Source organism: Lucilia cuprina, chromosome 3 (genome assembly GCF_022045245.1).
Source record: "Lucilia cuprina isolate Lc7/37 chromosome 3, ASM2204524v1, whole genome shotgun sequence".
NCBI classification, from domain to species: domain Eukaryota; kingdom Metazoa; phylum Arthropoda; class Insecta; order Diptera; family Calliphoridae; genus Lucilia; species Lucilia cuprina.
This window is the reverse complement of record NC_060951.1, coordinates 2,225,130-2,245,204: the sequence shown is the minus strand read 5'-3', so window position 1 is coordinate 2,245,204 and position 20,075 is coordinate 2,225,130. Positions and strand designations below refer to the sequence as shown.

General features: G+C 25.0%; 2 protein-coding genes across 2 annotated transcripts in view; both read right to left on the bottom strand.

The window, feature by feature from the left end:
• LOC111679753 (putative metabolite transport protein HI_1104) overlaps nucleotides 1-20,075 on the bottom strand; it is a 31,139-nt gene that overhangs the window by 616 nt on the left and 10,448 nt on the right. The window contains exons 2-4 of the mRNA XM_046947410.1: nucleotides 1,271-1,517; nucleotides 922-1,185; nucleotides 21-865 (exon numbers count right to left, since the gene is read on the bottom strand). Coding sequence (XP_046803366.1) covers nucleotides 21-865; nucleotides 922-1,185; nucleotides 1,271-1,497 — 1,336 coding nt within the window. The 5' untranslated portion in view covers nucleotides 1,498-1,517. The remainder of the gene's footprint in view (nucleotides 1-20; nucleotides 866-921; nucleotides 1,186-1,270; nucleotides 1,518-20,075) is intronic.
• Nucleotides 14,152-18,789, bottom strand: LOC111679765 (cell wall protein IFF6). Its single transcript, XM_023441362.2, has one exon. It carries the CDS (start codon nucleotides 17,713-17,715, stop codon nucleotides 15,493-15,495), a length of 2,223 nt encoding a protein of 740 aa, XP_023297130.2. The 5' UTR covers nucleotides 17,716-18,789; the 3' UTR covers nucleotides 14,152-15,492.

Here is a 20,075-nt window from a genome sequence, read left to right as displayed (position 1 = left end):
AATATTTAAAAAAAACTTACTTATGCCATACATGCCAGCATAGAAAATCATAATAGCACCTCTATAGCCAATTGCCTTTGCCACGGGATCCACAAAAATGGGCAAATTGCCACCAATGTTATTCATGACAAACAAAAACACACCAATGGTTGAAGAGCGTACTTGCAATGGCACAATTTCCACCACAATGGCAAAAACAATACCAAACCACATTTCAGCAAAGAAATACGAACCGCCCAAGGTGATCATAGCCCACAGAGGGTCAAAGTATACCGAGCCAAATGCTGGCAAAGTGGCAATCAATTGACTAATAGCCAAAACAAAAGCTCTTGAACGTATGCCCATTTTGGCAACAATCTTATCTGAAACCACACCACCTACTACAACACCCACACTGCCAATACCAATGGTTACAGCAAACAACCACCAACCCAAATCGGTGTCAGGGAAATAGGTGTTATAATACAAATCAGCATTATAGGCAAAAGTCATGCCACCGGAATGTCTTATGGAGGCTGCTATCATCAACATAATCATGGCCGGGTTCTTTAACACCGACCACAGATTGGCTTTTTTGCCGTCCTTAGTGCGCATCTCATTATCGCCTATAACTTTGCGTTCGGGTTCCTTGAGAGTAGTGCCCGTGAGAGCGGCAATTAAAATGGCCAAAACACCAGCACCCAAATAGCAAACACGCCAGCCCATGCCAAAGAAATTGGCTTGGGTAATATAACGACCCACGGGAAAGGCAATACCATAACCACCATAAATACCCCAATTGAAAATGGCCATAACCAAGGCACGCTTATCCTCGGGGAAAATATCAGACATAATGCCGGTAGCCAAAGGATTGCAACCCGATTCTCTGGAAAAATAAAAAAATAGAATATTTTTTGTCTTTTGAAAAATTTTCCAACTTACCCTGCCGCCATTATCATTCTCAATAAAGCCAATTGCCAATATTCCTTGACAGTACCCTGTAAGATAATAGCCACCGCAAATACCAAAGTGCACACCGTCAACATTTTCACACGATTGTATTTATCGGCCGCTATACCCATAAACACACCCGCTATGGTGAAAATCAAGATAAAAGTAGGACCCGCCAATATCTGATACTCTATGCCCAAACCATTATAATTCCATTCACAATAGGCTGTACCGTTGACCTCAGAAGCCACACAACTAAAAAATAAAAAAGAAAAATATCAATTATTATTCTAAACCTCAAAATAAACCCCCCCCCCAAAGGGGAAATGGGTTCCCTTACCTTGTTTCATTTTTAATATCTGCACATTGTGTGGGCACTTCGGTACGCAAAAACATGGAATTATTCTGTTGACACGATATATCACCATAATCCAATTCCATGGCCGTCTGTTTAGAGGTAACACCAATTAAATAATGACCCAACTCGCCCAATATATAGCCTATGGTTAAAACGCCCAACACATAGGAACTATAAAAGCCGCTAAGTTTAGATAGAATAGGTATCATTTTGCCTTTTTATTTAGGAGCTAAAAAGAATAGAAAATTATAACGTAAACGTTCAAAAAACACAAATTTCAACAATATATAGCAATTCAGTAAAACATTTTTAGATAATTTCTCATAATTCTCGGCCCTCTTCTTAGAAATTTAGAAAAATTACTAAAACTCAGCTACTTTAAATGTTATTCAGCTAGACTTTTATTGGAAATATTATTTTTTTTCAAATTTGTATCAAAATGTATAAATTTCCAACTTAAAACTCAATTCAGCTGGACTTTTTCTTTTAAATACCTAAATTTTGGACCAAGTTCTTATAAACCAGCAACTAAAAATATAATTCAGCTAATCTTAATGCAATTCAGCTAGACTTTTTTTGTTAGTATTAACCAAATTTTACTATTTTCTTAAACATACTCCTTAAAATTTATGGTTTTAATGCTTATAAGCCAATTCAGCTAGACTTTTTGTAATGAAAGCATAAAATTTTAACCAAATTTTTATAAATTACTATTAAATACCACAATTCAGCTAATTTAAATGTAATTCAGCTAGACTTTTTGTAATGAAAACGTAAAATTTTAACCAAGTTTTTATAAATTACCAGTTAAAATCACAATTCAGCTAATTTAAATGTAATTCAGCTAGATTTTTTCACATTATTAAACAAGTTTGATTACTTTTTTTTAGAAATTTGCAATAAAATTATTAATTTTTATGTCTAAAACACAATTCAGCTGAACTTTTTTTCTACCATCTTTTAACATTTTAACAATTTTCTTAAAAATCCTTCAAATAATTTCCATTTACCGTCTTTAAATGCAATTCAGCTAAATTCTTTCTTATATAAATTTAAAATTTTGATGAAATTCCTATAATTTTACTATCTTCTCATTTATTTTTATTAATTTTAATAATTTAGCACAATTCAGCAAGACTTTTTTATAATAAAACAATTAGTTTTGTTAAATTTCTTGTAAATTACTAAGTAAATATATAATTCAGCTACTTTAAGTGCAATTCAGCTAAAGTTTTTCTAATGAAAACTTAAAATTTTAATGAAATTCTTAAAAATTATTAACTAAAACTATAATTCAGCTGCTTAAAATGCTATTCAGCTAAACTATTTTCAGTGATTTTAAAATATTTTTAGAATTTTCTTATAAATTGTGATTAAAATTACAATTCAGCTAATGTTAATGCAATTCAGTAACATTTTTTTGATGATTTTAAATAAAGCAGTTATAAAATTATAATTCAGCTAATTTAAGAGTAATTCAGCAAAAGATGTTTTTCAATTTTTTTTCATTTAGTTTTGCAATAGTTTTCTTTAGACGATTTCTTTTAGTGTATTTGCTGTAGAAAGCTTGGAAAAGTCTACTTTACTTTCTTATTTGATAGCAATGTGTTGGGAAAAGTGCTGCCAGATTTAATAGAAATTCCCAACATGACCTATTTAATAAATAATCCCAAAAGTATGTTGTACTTTATTTTCGTTTTGCAAGTAAACTGTTAGGAAAAGTGCTGCCAAGTTGTTTAAATATCAAATTTAACCCTAAAAACGACGGAACAGTCGTACAAAGCATTTTAACAGAGATTTCAATTAAAAACAGATTTTTTTTTAAATTTTTGCTTAAAATTAAGGAAAATTAGATAAATTTAAAGGGATTAAATTAAATAAACAATAAAAATGCTTAAAAATGAGAGACTAATAAACAAAATATGAAAAATTGAAAAAAATTATTTTATATATAAGAAAAAATATTCATGTTTTATTAATATTATATGTTTTTAAGGGTTAATTTATCATAATAGCTTCACCTTAATAACTTTTTGAAACTAAAGTGTTAAGTAAACATTAATTACTAAACTTGTTTGTTAAACAAAAAGCATCAATCATTCAGAAATACACAAAATATGTTTAAATTACTAATTATTTAAGGTAAATTTCTAAGCTAATTTTTTTAACAAAAAAAAACATTTTTCTTCTATCTTTTTTTAAAGAATTCTCTACAATCATTTCATTTTATAAAAAAGTTTTTTGCCCTCTCAATTACTATAGAAATTCCATATTTATTAATAAAAATCAATCATTTTTTTTGTTTATTAATAAAACAACAAATACTTTTCAAGGTTTTTATATAAACTATTCAGGAATTTAAGCTAGAAATCCGTATAAAAAACAAAATCAATAGAATTTTTTTGTTTAACAACACGCGGATGTTTTAAAAAGATTTTTTTAAGAAAAATTTAAAATAACAAAAATTTTTATTGAAAGTAGATTTTTTTGTATTTCCATAACAATATCTGCCAGTTTAATTTGGGCTTTAATAACTATTGTTATGTTAATTTTTATATATTAAGCTGTTTTTAATAGAAAAATATTTTAAAAATATTTTAATAGATTTTTCTTTAATAATATTTTTTTTTCAATTCGATAAGTATTAAACTAGTTTGTTTAGCTTTTTAGTGTAAAAATAAATAATAACAAATTAAACATTTCCGCTTTATGTGAATTTAAAATTTTACACCAGCTGTTAGTTAAACTTATTATTTATGTGACACCTTTCACTTTTCAATAGAAATGATTAAAATTATTAGAACAAACTAATAGTTTTTAATAATTTATAGTTTAAAGACTTATTTATAAAAAACCCAGTTAGATAAAATGCTAATTATGCGGGATTTAAAAATAGGAAATGATAAAAATAATATACGACTACAATAGGCGGCTAATTTTAAATAAAATCTCTGATTTTGTTATAAAATAAAATTGAGTTTTTTTAAAAAAATTACTAAAACGAACTATTTTTAAAAAAAATTTCCAATTCAGCTAGATTTTTAGGCCATATTTCACAAAATTTTACTACTATTACTATTTTCTAGTAAATTTTTATTAAAATTTATAATTTTTCAAAATTCCGCCAGACTTTTTGTCATAAAAATTTTAAATTTAATTAAATTTATAATTCAGCTTCTTTAAATGCTATTCAGCAAAGTTGTTTTTATGACATTTCAAATTTTCTTATGATTTTTTTACTACTATTACTATTTTCTAGTAAATTTTTATTAGAATTTATAATTTTTTAAAATTCAGCTAGACTTTTTGTCATAAAAAGTTGTTTTTATGATTTTATAAATTTTCTTATGATTTTTCGAAAAAATGTGCAATTCAGCTACTTTAAGTGGAATTCAGCAATATTTTTAATGAAAACATTTAATTGTGACCAAATTTTAAAAATATTTAACTAAAATTGTAATTCAGCTTCTTTGAATGCAATTCAGCAAAGTTATTTCTATAATGTTTAAACTTCTTCTTATGATTTTTCGAAGAAAAGTATAATTCAGCTACTTTAAGTGGAATTTAGCAATATTTTTAATGAAAACATTTAATTGTGACCAAGTTTTTATCAATATTTAACTAAAATTGTAATTCAGCTTCTTTGAATGCAATTCAGCAAAGTTATTTCTATAATTTTTAAACTTCTTCTTATGAATTTTCGAAGAAAAGTATAATTCAGCAATATTTTTTTATAATTTCATAGTTTATTCAAAATTTTTTTGAAAACCGTCGATAAATTATAATTCAGCTAAATTAAAATGTAATTTAGCAAATTCATTTCTAAATTTTGCATATTCTCTAACTCAGGGTTGTAAACACTAATACTACAAAAGTTTACCGTTAACTGTTTAGAAAAAAAAAACATAAACAAACCAAAAAAAAAAATGCTGATCACGTTGGCGATTTATTTTGGCGTTTTTTAATTAATTTATATTTAAACAAACATTTGTCATTTTAGACAAAGAGTGTGAATAGAATGAAGCAACATGTGTTGAATTTATTAGTTCTACTTTTTTTGTTATTATTATTTTTATGTGAAATAAATTGTCTTGCTAAACATGCAATTTCATGTTAAGAGTTTATTTTTATTACATATTTCACACTTGCTTTCAATTTCTATTTCATTCAATAATAATAATTATGGAAAAAAATAACACAAACAGAGTAGAAGTAGAAAAATAATAAAAAAAAAAACAATTAAATGTTAAGTATGCCTTAATTGCTGGAAATCGTTATAAAAATTTTTTTTCTTCATAGGGGTATCAAGTCTAATTAAAACAAAATATAAAGAAAACAAAAAACAAATATATATTGAAAAAAAATGGGAAAAAAATCATTATATAAAAAATGCAAACCTAACAATAACCATGTTTTTTTTTCTTCTTTCTTTCATTTGGCGAAAAAAGGGTAAAAAATAATGCGTTTACGCATTTAAAGCTGTTAACACTACACATGAAATAATTAAAGCAGCCATTGGGTTTTGTTAGAAAACCTTGTAATACTTACTTGTTTGTGTTGCATTTGCTTTGTTTTTGCCAGTGTAACTGCAGTTTCTAGATTGCTGCAATTTTCACCCCTATATTTACGCAACTAAAGTTTTTTTTTTTTGTTCAAAAAACATGTCAGGGTTTTTTTTATTATTATATTGTAAAAGGATTGATTTTTTTGCACTTATTTCTTTTAAACCTGTTTTCATTTTAAAACAAATTGTTTTAGCTTTGGCTTGCCATTAAAGGCACAAATTTCTATGATTTCTCTCCGCCATACTATTTTTCAACATTTTTTTATATATATAAGAAAATATAGCATTATTTTTTTTTAAAGACGCTTTAGGTGAATGAACTTAAGCTACCCTCCTTAACTAGAAATTATAAAAAAAATGTTGACAGGATCTTGTAACTGGGGACAAAAAACACAAGAGATGCTTGGGTGAATAAACTCTAGCCTACTCCCCCTCATTTGATATAAATTACCACTTGAGTTTAACACAAACAGGATCCTGTTTTTTATTTTTATATTAAGTTATATTCAATATTTTTTTTCGAAATTTCTCTAAAAATCTCCTTAATTTAAAGACTTTTTTAAAATATTCAATTTTTTTTTTTTGAAAATTTTAATAAATTATCTATTATTATCTATTCCAAAAGTTAAAATAATTTAATTCATTAGGCAAAGTTAAAAAAAACTTTTTTTAAATCAATTTTTTCTAAAATTGTTATTTTTTTTTAAATTTTTGGAAATATTTTTAAAAATTGATCATAATTTTAAAATTTTTTCCATAAATTCTAAATTTTTAATAAATTTTCAATTATAAAACTCATTTTAAACAATTTTAACTTCTTAAATCTTACCCCTAAAACCACTTTTATTATTAAAAAGAAAATTCCTTGTTTTTATCGTTTTTCTTTTTAAATTTATTGTTTCTTTCTTAAATTTATAATTACTATAATATTCTTTAAAAAAATTACAAATTATAAATGTTTTTGTTTTTTTTTTCATAAATATTCTAAAAGAAAACTTATTACAAATAGTTTGAAACTAAATTTCTAAAGGGTATTAAACGAAAATAGGCTTTTAATAGTTGAGATTTTATTTTTACAAAACTTTACAAAGTTTTCTATAATATTTGGGAAATCTGAAGATCTTGTTCAATACGTTCAACTTAGAAATTAACTTACTAGGGGAAGAAAATATGAATTTCGGGAATAAAGCAAATTATTAACATAAGTGTTGTGTAATCTTGCATAATTTTTTTCTAATAATTTCAGGTTTTTAAAAAATCTCCTTAAGAAAACAAATTCCTATAGATTTCTTAACGAAACGAGATCACCTTTCAAAACAGCTTAATTAGCATTATTGATTAACACATAACGGATCATTAATGCAAGTGTCATTCTTAAAAAAAGGTTGCCAGATTAAAAAGTTTGCTTTTAAGGGGAAAACGTAGAGTAAAATGATTGTTTAACAACAAAATGATCCAAAATTTCTTTAAATTATGGAATTTATTAAAGAAATTTAAAATTATAATTTAAATGAAATTAATTAAATTTTAGAAAGAACAATTTTGAAAAAAGTCTAAATTAATGATATATTAAAAGAAACTTTTAATAGTAAAGTAAAGCTTCAAATTTTTAAGCAAAAGGTCTAATAATTTTCCCTAATTATAAGTGAAGTTATTAATAAACTAAGTTTTATTAAAGATTACAGACCAATTGCAAAAAAAAAAAGATTAAGGATTTTTCTTTTAAATCTATTTTTCTCAACAAAAATACTTTATTTTTACCGAATTCCTTTTTAAGGGATCTTGGGAGATAAATGATACGAAGGTTTTAATTTTATTTTCAGAATATTGATTTATTTGAATTTTTGTTTTTTGTTTTGTTATTAAATTTACATTTTATGTTTTGTATTTTTTTATGTTTTTGTTTTTTTTTTTTTACTTAAATTTTAGCCCAGTTTATGAAATGCTTTAAGCTTAATTTATGCTATTTCGGTTGTTGTTTTATTATTATTATGTTTTCTTTTGTTTTCAGGGAAATTTAATATATATTTTTTTATTTTTAATGTTTTTTGTTGGGATTTTAAAAAGGTATATATAAATAAGTTTAAAATTAAACAAAAAAGTTCACCGGGATTTATCATTTTCTTTTTGTTTTTTTTTTAATAATTTTTATAATAATTTTTTTCTTGTGGCAAGTTTTTTTTGTTTATAGGACGTTAAGAAATTTAAGTTGAACGTGTTTTTTTTTTTTGTTTGTTAAATAGTTTTTTTTTTCTTACTTAAATGCTGTTGTTGTTATTATTGGTAAACTGGTGGTGATCTTCAGTAAGAAGATATTAGAAATTATTATTAAATAAAACTTAAGTTTTACCAAAAACAAAAAAAAAAATATCTTTAGGTGTATTAATTAAAGGAGCTTAAGTTTTAGGCCAAAAAATAAATATTATTTAAATAAAATATACAAATATTTATATAGAGAAAGTCTTGTAATTGGAACACAAAAATGTTTGTTTGTCAAAGTTTTGTCAAAATTGTAGGTGCCTAAAAAAATCAAGGCATGTTCTATGTTTTGTTTCTTTTTTTATAATCAACTTAAGTTAAGTGAGAGTAAGTGTTTTTTTAGTTTTATTTTTTTTATTTTAATTGTATTTGAGTTTAATGTTAAAATATCAAATGAAAAATGTGTATTGAAGAGAGCGTAAGAGAGTTAGAGAGATTTTTTTGTTTGTTTTAATTAATAAACGAAAAATTGTTTATTTAAGTTCTGTCAAATATTGTTTAAGTTGCCCATAATAGAATTTGTTGAACTTAAAATAATATCATTTCATATCATATCATTTTTTTTTCATTAATTACTTTTTTAATATCTATTTATGTTTAATTTAATTGTTTTTTTATTTATTTTGTTTTTCATCTTATTAATCATATCTTAAAATTTTTTTACATCATTTTTTTCAAATGTTTTTTTATTATATTAATTATGTTGTCTATGTTTATTTATGTTTTTAAAAAGAACACCTTCTTTTTTAAAAAGAATTATTTAAAGAAAAAAATTAAACAAATTTTATTCCAAATTTATTGCCAAAATTTTCAATATTTAACTAAAAGATAACGATTTTTAAAATTAAAAACAAAAATCTTTGATAAATTTTATCTTTTCTCATTGAACATATTTTAAGGTCTTTTTTCTTTGCCTCTATTTAATATATAACTTATTTATTATAAAATTTTAAATCCGCTTTAATTTTTCTTTAATTGTATTAAATTTTATTAAAATTGCTCAAGTCCTTCAGAAATTACAATCATTTTACTATTTGTTTTCGAAATTAACCCTTTTTTTGGCGATATTAAGCTTTTTCAGCTAAAGCTGCCATTTCCCTTACATCTGGTTACACTTATTTGAAAATTATAAACTATGTGGCAGCTTTATTGTTTACGTTAGTGAAAAAAGTGCAAAAAACGAGGGAAATTATAAAAAATTGAAAAATTTAAGAAAATATGAAATTATTTAAAGAAAAGTTTATAAAAATAAGTATAATATAATATATATAAAATTTTTAACAAAATGTAATATATTGTTAATAAAATAAAGTGTATTTTTTGGTAATAATGCGGCAGTGTAAAATTTCTCGTGGAAAATTGCAATGGCGTATAAATGAAAAAAATTAAAATTTGTGAAAATTTGTAAAAATTATTAAAATTTCTTAGTAAAAATAAATAAAAATCAGTGTTATACAAGTTAAATATGAAATAAAAGTGAAATTTAATAAATGTGTTACAAAATAACAACAAATTTGGGAGATTTAAACAACCGAAGAAGACAACAAAGCTTTGTAGTGGTAAGTGGCCAAAATTTTGAGCCTCCTTTGGGGGAAAATAAGTTTTTTTTCGTTTAGCAATCTTTTATTTTTGTTAGATCAATACTTTTAAGCTTGAAAAGCCTACAAATTAACAAATTTATTAATACTTGCAAAGATTTTTCATATAAATTAAAGTTTTTAACTTGGCGGTAGAAAGGTGACTTTCTGCTGTAACCTTTTGTTACAAAATTAGGCTTTTGTTACTTTGAGATAAATAAATTTTGTTAATAAATTAATTGCCTGAAATGTGACTCTCATAAATATGTTTGTTAAGTTGTGTATAATAGTTGTTTTGTCCATCGGAAACTTGTAAAACAAATTTTCTGATTTTTGATTAGTTTTCTTTGAGAGTTTGCCTTTAACCTGACACAACCTATCCGGGACATTAAGTTTTTTTTCTTAACTCATCTTATTGCAATGTTTAGACAAGAAAGTGAGTATATCAATATGTTTGTTTAGTCCTGTATACTTGTTGTTATGTCGTTCAGAAACTTGTGAAACTAAATTTCAATGTTCTGATCAGATTCCTTTAAACATTTGTCTTAAATCTGTCAAATTCTGTTTGTTACATAAAGTTGTTATTTTTACTTTAAGGAACTCCTCTTGTCGTAATGAATAGCAAAGACAAGGCAACGAAAGTAACATAAGGTTTGTTTTTAACCTGACAGATCTTGTTCAGATTATTAAGTTGTTGTTGTAGTTAATTTTAAGGAACACATCTTTTTGAGATGTATACCCTGGGAAGTGGCTTTCAATAAGTCCTGCATATTTGTTGGTATGTCTATGGGTAACTTGTTAAACAAACTTTCTATATTTTCATTAGATTTCTTTAAAAAGGTTTGTCTTAATCTTCATCAATACTGTTTAGGACATTAAGTTGTTATGTTTACTTTAAGGAATTCATTGTAATGAATGCCATATATAAGGCAATATTGAATAAAAGTTTATGTTAAAGTTTATAAAGAATAATTTTGTTAAATTTTGAAATTTTTTATAAATTTTATATAATTTTTGTACATGAAAGTGGCATTTAAACCTTTGGAAAACTTTTCTGAGATTCTCTAGAAATAAAATTTACATTTTTAGAAAGATTTCTTTCTTTTCTGAAAAATTTACAACCAAACATTTTACAAAAAAATATAAAAATCTTTTCAAAAAGAAGGTGTTTTTTTTAAATAATGTGTGAGTGTAAGTGTGTGTGTGTGTTGTTTTTTATCAATTGTTTTCGTTTTATTTTTTTGTTTTTGCTTAAGTTATTTTGTGTTAAGTTTCAATAAATTGTAACTTAATATTTTCATTCTGTATTTTAAGTATTTTTTTTATACTTTTTTTCAACTTAGCATACTTTATGTTTTACTTTCAGTTCGTTTTTGTTGTTGTTGTTGTTGATGTTATTTTTCTTTATATTTTTTCGTTTAAAACTTGACTTTGCAAAAAAAAAAAGTACAACTTAAACTATTATGGGTTTTATTTTGTTGTTTTGTAAGTAAATATGTTTAATGTATGTTGGAAAATAAAATCGTTTGTATGACTGTGTTGTATGTTTAAAATTAAGGGTTCAAGTTAAAAAAACAATCTTAAACCCTTAATAATTATATTTTATCCATTTAATCATATTCATATTATGGTTTTTGTTGTCAAGTCTTTTTTCTTCTTTAACTTCTTTAAATATGTATATGTTTTGCCTAGATAAGTTTAGTGTTAAAAAAAAAAACAAAACAAAAACCAAACATATCTATAGCTTCCCATAATAGTATTTGTTGAACTTAAAATAATGTCATTTTTCATTTATTTATTATTTAATATTTATGTCTATTTTTATGTTTTTTTTTAATTTAATCTGTTTTTTTGTTTTTTTATTTATTCTTGTTTTTATACTGTTTAAAAACTGTTTACATTCTTTTTGTTTTTTTTTTTATATTTAATATGAGTTTTTTTTATTTTTTTTAATTATTATTATTAAATTCAATTATTTTGTTTTCTTATCAAATGTTTTGTTGTATGATGAGAGAGATGAATTACTTAAGTTGACTACGATGACAATGATTCATTTCGTAATGTAAACTTAACATGGTATTTTCTTGTTTTTTTTTTTTTGTTACTATTTGTTTATCTGTCTGTCTTATATGCTTAATACTTTTGTGTTGTACAAAAAAAAAAAAAGACCCCCGCTCGCTTCTTTTGACGGAAAAAATAACAACAAATTGTTATAAAGAATTTTTAAATTTAAATAAATAATTTTCTTAACACTCAAAAATTTACTAAAATTCCATTATTTGCAAAATAGTTCTTTTTAGTTACTTTTGTAAAAAGTTACTTTTTTATTAAAAAAAAATTTTGCTAAAATTTTTTATTTTCTGTTCAAAATTTAAAAAAAAATTGTTAAAAATTTGTTTTTGTTTTAAGAAAAGTCAAATATTTTTATTTTTATTCATAAAACTTGAAAAGTTTCTGATTTCTTGCCTTAAATCGTAAAATGTTATTCAAAATTTTATTTTTAGAAAAAAAATTACTTTTTCTACAACTTTTTTTAAAAAAGCCAAATATTTTTAATTATATTAAAAAATGTTAAATAGACCATGATTTCTTGCTTAAAATCATTAAATTTTATTTAAAATTAAATTTTGGAAAAAGTACTATTTTTGGTACTTTTTTAAAAAAGCCAAATATTATTAGTTTTATGCAAAAAGGTTGAAAAGTCTATGATTTCTTGCTTAAAATCATAAAATTTTATTTAAAATTAAATTTTGGAAAAAGTACTTTTTTATACTTTTTTTAAAAAAAAGTAAAATATTTCAAATTTTATTAAAAAAATTTTGAAAAGTCTATGTTTTCTTGTTTAAAAACATAAAATTTTATTCAAAATTTCATTTTTGAAAAAAGTACTATTTTTGGTACTTTTGTAAAAATAAGTACTTTTTTAAATTTGTTCAGAAAAAATAAGAAATATTTATGATTTCTTGTTGAAAATCATAAAACTTTGCTTAAATTTGCTTTTTTCAAAAAGTATTAAAAAAGAAGTAAATTTTAAAAAAAGTACTTTTTTTAAAAAAGCGGTAAATTTTTAATTTTGAAGTGAAAATAAGTTTTACTTTTGTTTTCTTGCTTAAAATCTTAAAATTGTAATCAAAAATTATTTGTTTTCCTTTTTTTTAAAGTACTTTTTTGGTACTTTTGTAAAAAAATAAGCTTTTTTTAATTTTTTGAAAATAATTTAAAATAAATCATATAATTTCTTGTTAAAAATCTTAAAATTTTGTAAAAAAAAACATTTTTGAAAAGTACTTGTTTTGTTGCTTTTTAAAAAAAGTACTTTTTATTTGGTACTTTTGTAAGAAAAGTATTTTTTAGTTTTGATATTTTAAAATTATAAATATTTTCATGATTTCTGTTTTAAATTTTTAAATTTTGTCAAAAAATACCATTTGTGAAAAAGTACTTTTTTTGCTACTATTGTAAAAAGTAGTGTTTTTTTAAATTTTGAGGTGAAAAATGAGAAATATTTATGATTTTTATTTAAAATCTTAAAATTTTCTTAAAAAAATACCATTTTTTAAAAGGTACTTTTTTTGCTACTTAAAAAAGTAGTATTTTTTAATTTTATTGCAAAAATATAAAATTTCTATTTTAAATCTTAAAAATTTTTTAAAAAATGCCATTTTTGAAAAAGTACTTTTTTACTACTTTTTGAAAAAAAGTTCTTTTTCAATTTTGAGTTGAAAAATGAGAAATATTTATGATATTTGTTAAAAAATTTTGAAATTTTGTAAAAAAAATACCATTTTTAAAAAAGTACTTTTTTGCTACTTTTGTAAAACGTAGTACTTTTTTCAATTTTGAGGTGAAAAATGAGAAATATCTTGAAATATGGTTATAATTTTGTCTTTTTTTAAAAATTACTTTTTTGAGGTAAAAAAGTAAAAAAATACCATTTTTAAAAAAGTACTTTTCTGCTGCTTTTGTAAAACATAATACTTTTTTCAATTTTGAGTTGAAAAATTAGAAATATCTTGAAATATTGTTATTAATTTGTTTTTTCAAAAAAAGTACTTTTTTGGGGTACCTTTTTAAAAAGTACACTTTTTTAATTTTGATGCAGAAAATCTTTAAATTAATTTGTTATTATTCAAAATTATAAAATTTTGTTAAAAATTTAATTTTAGTAAAAAAGTACTTTTTGTTTAAAAAGTTGTTTTTATTTTGAAAAATAATAAAAATCTTTAGATTTTGGAAACTTGGAACTTTTTTGCTTTTTTAAAAAGTACTTTTTTGATACTTTTGTAATTTTTTTTTAGATTATATTGCAATTAATAAAAACCCTAACAAATTTTGTAATAACTTTAGGCCAATGAGTTTTTTTTTGGTACTTTTGTGAAGAGTAGTTTTTTTATTGTTTTAAACGGCAAAATTTTGGTTACAATTACATATAATTTTACAAAAGAAGTTGTTTTTTTTTTAAATTGTGGTTCTAAAATATAATTTTCAAATATTTACAATTTTGGTTAAAAGAAAAAAATCTAAAATAAAGTTTTTTTTATTAATAAAGTCTTGAGAACTGTATAGACAAAGTACCGGTCAGTCGAAGAGTTTTTTTTTTTTTGAAGTCAAGTCAAAATTGTTAATTAAAATTATAAACCTAAGAAGGTTTTTATACTGAGAAAAGTTTCAAAACTTTTATTCAAAACCAGTTTGGTTTTCTTTTAAATTTCACCCCCCAAAATCTCTTAAAAGTTATTAATGTTTGGGGGGTGTTAGGGCAAGGGGAGGGGGGTCTTAAAAAAAAGGCCTTTAAGTTGACGAAAAACTTGATGTGATGACAATGGCGATGTTGGTGGTGATGATGTTGTCTGTCTGTCGGTAATGTTAATGATGATGGAAAGTACAACTTATTATTATATAATTGAGTACTCTTACTATTTCTTTAACTGTTATGTTTTCCTTCTTCTTCTGTTTACATAAATATAAGTTAGAGTATGAGAAAATGTGTGTGTGTGTGTATGTGTTGGTGAGTGTGTTATATGTATGAATGTTTGTTAATGTGTGTCTGTGTTTGTATGTTTTAAGAGAATTAGAATGTTTAATGATGGTCTGTAGGTGAGTTTTTTTTTTGTTTGAGTATTTTTGTTGTTTGTCTGTTTGTGTAATGTTTGAAAAAATGTATGTTGAGTGTTATTGTTGTTTGTTTGTTAATTCATACAAATTTGCTCTTGTTCTTATTTCTTTTTTTTTTGTTTTAATTTCTTTGCTGTAAAATGTTGTTCGTTTTGTTTTTTTGTTTAATGTTTTTTTATGAAGATTTATTTAAGTTAACTTAAACTAATTATGGTTAGGCCTTTAATATTTTGTATTAATAAAATTACAAAAAGTGTTGTTGTTGTTGGGTTTTTTTCTTGTTAATTGTTTACTCTTCTGTATTTTTTTCTGTTCTTTATGATATAAACTAAAATTATATTATTTATTATTATTATTAATTAATTATTATATAAAATAGACTTAAAATGTACAAACTGTTATGTTTTTTCTTCATTGTTTTACCAGCCACTTTGCTCTTAAACTGCTATTACTACTGCTTACCAGATAAGCTGCACTCCTTATCATTATCATTAACGTATAGTATTTAAGTGTAAGTGTGTGTGTGTGTAAGTAAGTAAATAAGTTTGTTTGTTTATTTTTATAAATGTTGTTAAGAAAATGGTCAGTTAATGTTTACTACTACACACAACCATCTTCAGAAACAAACATTAATAATTTTTAAAATTAAATTGAAATAATAAGAAAAAAAAAATATGTAAAAGAAACACTTAAACCCAGTAGCAAATCTGTAAGGCTAATGTTAGCACAAAGATTAAGGATAATGCTGTGGCCGTAGTCATTGAAGCGGCAGCTCTATTATAGGTTAGTTCTTCATTCTTTACAACCTCATTTGGATGCTTATCATAGGGATGATGATGATCATTATCGTTGTTATTATTTTGCATATTCTTAAGATTGGTATGATGCGTCGAGGGAACATTATTAATACGTATGCCGGTCTGTCCATGATAACCATGACCGGGATATTGATGAATGCCGGGTAGGCCACCAGCTCCGCCGCCCGATGCTATCATATTAATGCCATTATGGCCGGGAGTAAGTAAAATGCCGGAGCCGCCATGTGAACCCAGACCCAAACCATTATTGCCACTCATGCCAGGAGGACCCATGTTGCCCATGCCCATACCGCCACCTATATTATTGCTAAGCACATTAATACTATTCGGCTGCAGGGGTATACGATTGAATTGATCTATGTTGGTATTAATAGAGGTGGCCACATTTCCACTAGGACTATTCATTATGGGATTCAGTTGCAAACCATTGTGTTGATTATTACCCATACCGCCTAGGCCGGTATTCATCACACCATTGGGTAGCATGCCTGTATTAATGCCATTTATGCCTATTGTATTGATATTGTTACCATGATGAGGATGATTACTCTGTTGCTGTTGATTGTTTTGGTTCGAGTGCATATTCGTTATGTCCTCGCCGCTATTGCCAGCCGAGTCGGTGGGCAAAGCACTACCCACCGCTGTGGTGGAGGTGCTGCCCGCACTGCCTCCCGCACTACCACCCGTCGCTATGGTAGTCGTTTTATTCTTTTCCTCTGAGGCACAACAAACTTTAAAGACGACCTTCATGTTATTGGTAGAACAGCGGCCGCCTATTCGTCTATAGAGGTCATCTTTCGAAGACGTTGAAATGAAATAATAATCATTCCCAGGAAGGAACTCCAAACCACCGGGTTGTGGTGTAAATGGCCGGAACGTTATGGTAAAAAACATCAATTTTTGTGGCTTATCACATATGGCAATGACACGCGGATCGGCATTCGTTATCCGACACGTTTCGTATTCGACCTTTGAGACATTATAGATAATATACTTTTCCGTTTCATTATCGAATGTGCCCGGCTCATAGACCGGACAAATGATGTGCACCTGATCGAATTCAAAGGCCAGATTGCCTTTATTAACATCGATTATATGATCGGTATTATCAATGCGAAATATACTATTCGAGGTGTTCCAGTGCATGTAAAAGGTTTTTGCACAACTGGACATGGTAGAGAGTAGAATGGTCTCCAAACAGATAATGGTTAGTAAAGTAAAAAATGATGTTGTAGTGGCAATGGGTGGTAAAACACGTATACATTTACTAGGTGATGATGATGATGACGGCGATTTCGAGGACTTTAAACGTAATGCAGAGGAGCATGAGGAGGAGGATGATGAGGAGTTGTTGGAGTTGTGGGATGTTTTGTTTTTATTATTAAGGTTAATTAAGGATGAAAAGGTATTAGAGGAGGAGAAGGATGATGATGATGAGGATTTGGAATTATAGGTGGGTGAGGAGAATGAGGTGGTTTTTATAGAACCTTTACTAAAAAGTCTTTGTGTTGCTCTTGTTGTGGGTGATGATGTTGCAGTTGTTGTTGTTGTTGTGGTTGATGAAGTTAAGATAATACTTTTTATAAAACGATACCACATGGTTAAAGGTTTCGTAAATGTTACTAATAATATTAAGCTTAAATAACTATTAATGCCATCATCGTTTGTAACGTTGTGACGTTTTCTACGTTCCTTGTGAATTTTATTATTATTTAAATAATATTTACGCTTATTTTTAGGATAAATTGCATGTAAATGTAAACATGTTGCAGAAGATGATGATGATGTTGATGATGCAGCTCCGGCAGCGGCTCCAGCAGCAGCTAATGCTGGAGCTGTATGTGAATTTATTATTATTGCTGGTGTTAATTGCTGTTGTTGTTTTTGTGGCTTTTGTTGTTGCTGTTGAGAATTTGTTAATAAATTTATTTTAGCTTGAGATTTACATGTAATTGTTATGGGCGACCATAAAGTTGCTGAAGTTGATGACGAGTTCTTTGCTGCTGCACAAGTTAATGGTGTTGTGCTTGTTGTTGCTGCTGTTCTTGTGGTTGTTGGTAATGGTGATGGCAATGTTAAAGTTGCTGAAGACATATTGGGCGCTCTTGTTTTATTCCTTTTTTTCTGGCTTAAAATTTTTGTAATATTTTTTCTAGGTGGTTGTTTTAATAATTACAAATCTTTTAAGATTTTCAACACACATCTCCTTTAGGCTTTCTTAACAACATGACGTTAAAATATATTTATATTTTTCTTTAATAATTTTTTCCATACAATTTTTTTTATTAATTTATTTTTTCTTTTTATATAAAAAATCTTTTTTTCTTCTTTTATTAAGTTATATTAAAAGGTTTTTTTCTTTTTTTCCTATAATTTTTTCCTTTGTATTACAAATTATAACAAAAAAAATTTACACTCCTCTTCTCCGTCAATTGTATGGTTGGAAAAAGTTTTTTACGAAATTTTGTTATACACAAAAAATATTTTCCATCACAAAACGCAACATAAAAAAATTCGATTCTATACACTAATTTAAAAAGGTTCCTTTTGCGTGTGTTTTCTCGTTTATTCTTAATACTTTGTTTATTTCTTTACAATAAAGTTTAAATTTAATAAATACACGTTTTAATTTACTAATATTTTAGGTATTTTTTTATTATTTTTTAACTATTTTATTTAAGAAAGCCATTTTTCACTGTCGACACTTTTTTTCAATTCTTTCTTTTTTCGTTTTTTCCATTCTCTTCTCCTTTGTCTTTCTGATTTACTATTTATTTTCGTTTCGTTGCCACTTCAATAAGAAAGAAACAGTGCTGCCAAATGTTAATTGAAGAAAGAAAAAAAATGTTGAAGTACACACAGAAAGAGAGAGACAGAGAAAAAAAACTAGTTTATTGTAAGAGTGTAACCAGATTGTTGTTATGAAATAAACGGAAGTGCTTGTAAAACAGCAGAGTGCCACTTTTTAATTATATATTAATGGCAAGGTTAATTTAAACGTTAAATTTGAATATTTATTGTACTCATTGTGGATTTTTGAGGGTTTTTTTTAAACGTTCTTTGTTCTTGTTGTTTTTATTACAAAAAATATGTTAATTTTTTTCTTCCGCTATTGTGTAAGCTAACAACGAGTGTGAACGTTCCTTTTGCTTAACATGGTGACACTGATCTTTAGCAATAAATAAATTAGTAAAAATGATCGTTGTTGTTTCTTGTGTTCTCTGAGGTATGCGTACGAACATGTTTGAGTTTAAAGGCAACAAGTTTGATATGTGACTTCTGTTTTTCTTTATCAAATGAAAATGATTAATCAAAATAAATTGTGTATGTGAAGACAAATTAAAGACAATTTTGCCATTTTAATGGGGTTTTGTAAATCAAGAAATTCCTTTTTTTCCAGATAATAAAAACTGTTATACACATACATATTTCTTTATTTTCTAGTAAAATTTCTCATAACTTGATTTTGTTTTATAAAAATAAACTGTTATACATTAAATTTTTATAGAGAATATTTGTAAAACACATAATCTTCGGACAGAAAACTGTTATACAAACAATTTTATGAAAATGAAATTATTATAAACAAAATCTTTATAAAGAAAAACACAATTTCATTCACTTTTAAACACACAATTTTGTATAGAAAAAACTGTTATAATCCACATATTATATAGAAAAATCTTTTTTCTGTAGAGAATAATATAAAAAGAAAATTTTTATCAATATTTTTTATAGAGAAAACAGTTATAGTGTATTTTTTTATGAAGAAAAGTGTTCTAGTAAATATTTTTCCTAAAGAAAACTGTTATACGAAAATTTTTCAATAAAGCTTCTGTTATAGTTATTTTTTTAGGAAAGCTGTTATACACACAACTTTCTAACTAAAAAAACTGTTATACACACTGTAATAATCAGTATTTTCCATGAAGAAAACTGTTATAATCAATATTTTCCTATAGAAAACTTTTATACCAAACATTTTCAATAGAAATACTGTTATACTTTTGAAAGAAAAACTCTTACACAAAGCTGTTATACACACAAATTTCTAACTAAAAGAACTGTTATAATCAATTTTTTTTATTAAAAAAAAACTGTTATACGAAATTTTACATTTCAAAAACTTAAAATTTTATATAGAGAAAACTGTTATAACAATAAGGGCCTGTAAATAAATTTATATAAACATACATTTTACTGTTAGAATCAAAAGAAAACTGTTGCACAAGAAAACTGTTATAAAGAAAATTTTAGTAAAGAAAACTAACGTATTTTTGTAGAAAAAACTGTTATAATAAAAAAATTTCTTTACAATGTTATACTCAATATTATCAAAAAAGAAAACTCTTACACGAAAAAAATTTCTATACACACATTTCTTTAGAAAGAATACTGTTATACAACAAATCCTAAATAAAGAAAACTGTTATACACAAAATTCTAAATAAAGA

Coding starts and splice junctions, on each gene's coding strand:
- LOC111679765 (XM_023441362.2), bottom strand. CDS start 17,715: ATGTCTTCAGCAACTTTAACATTGCCATCACCATTACCAACAACCACA.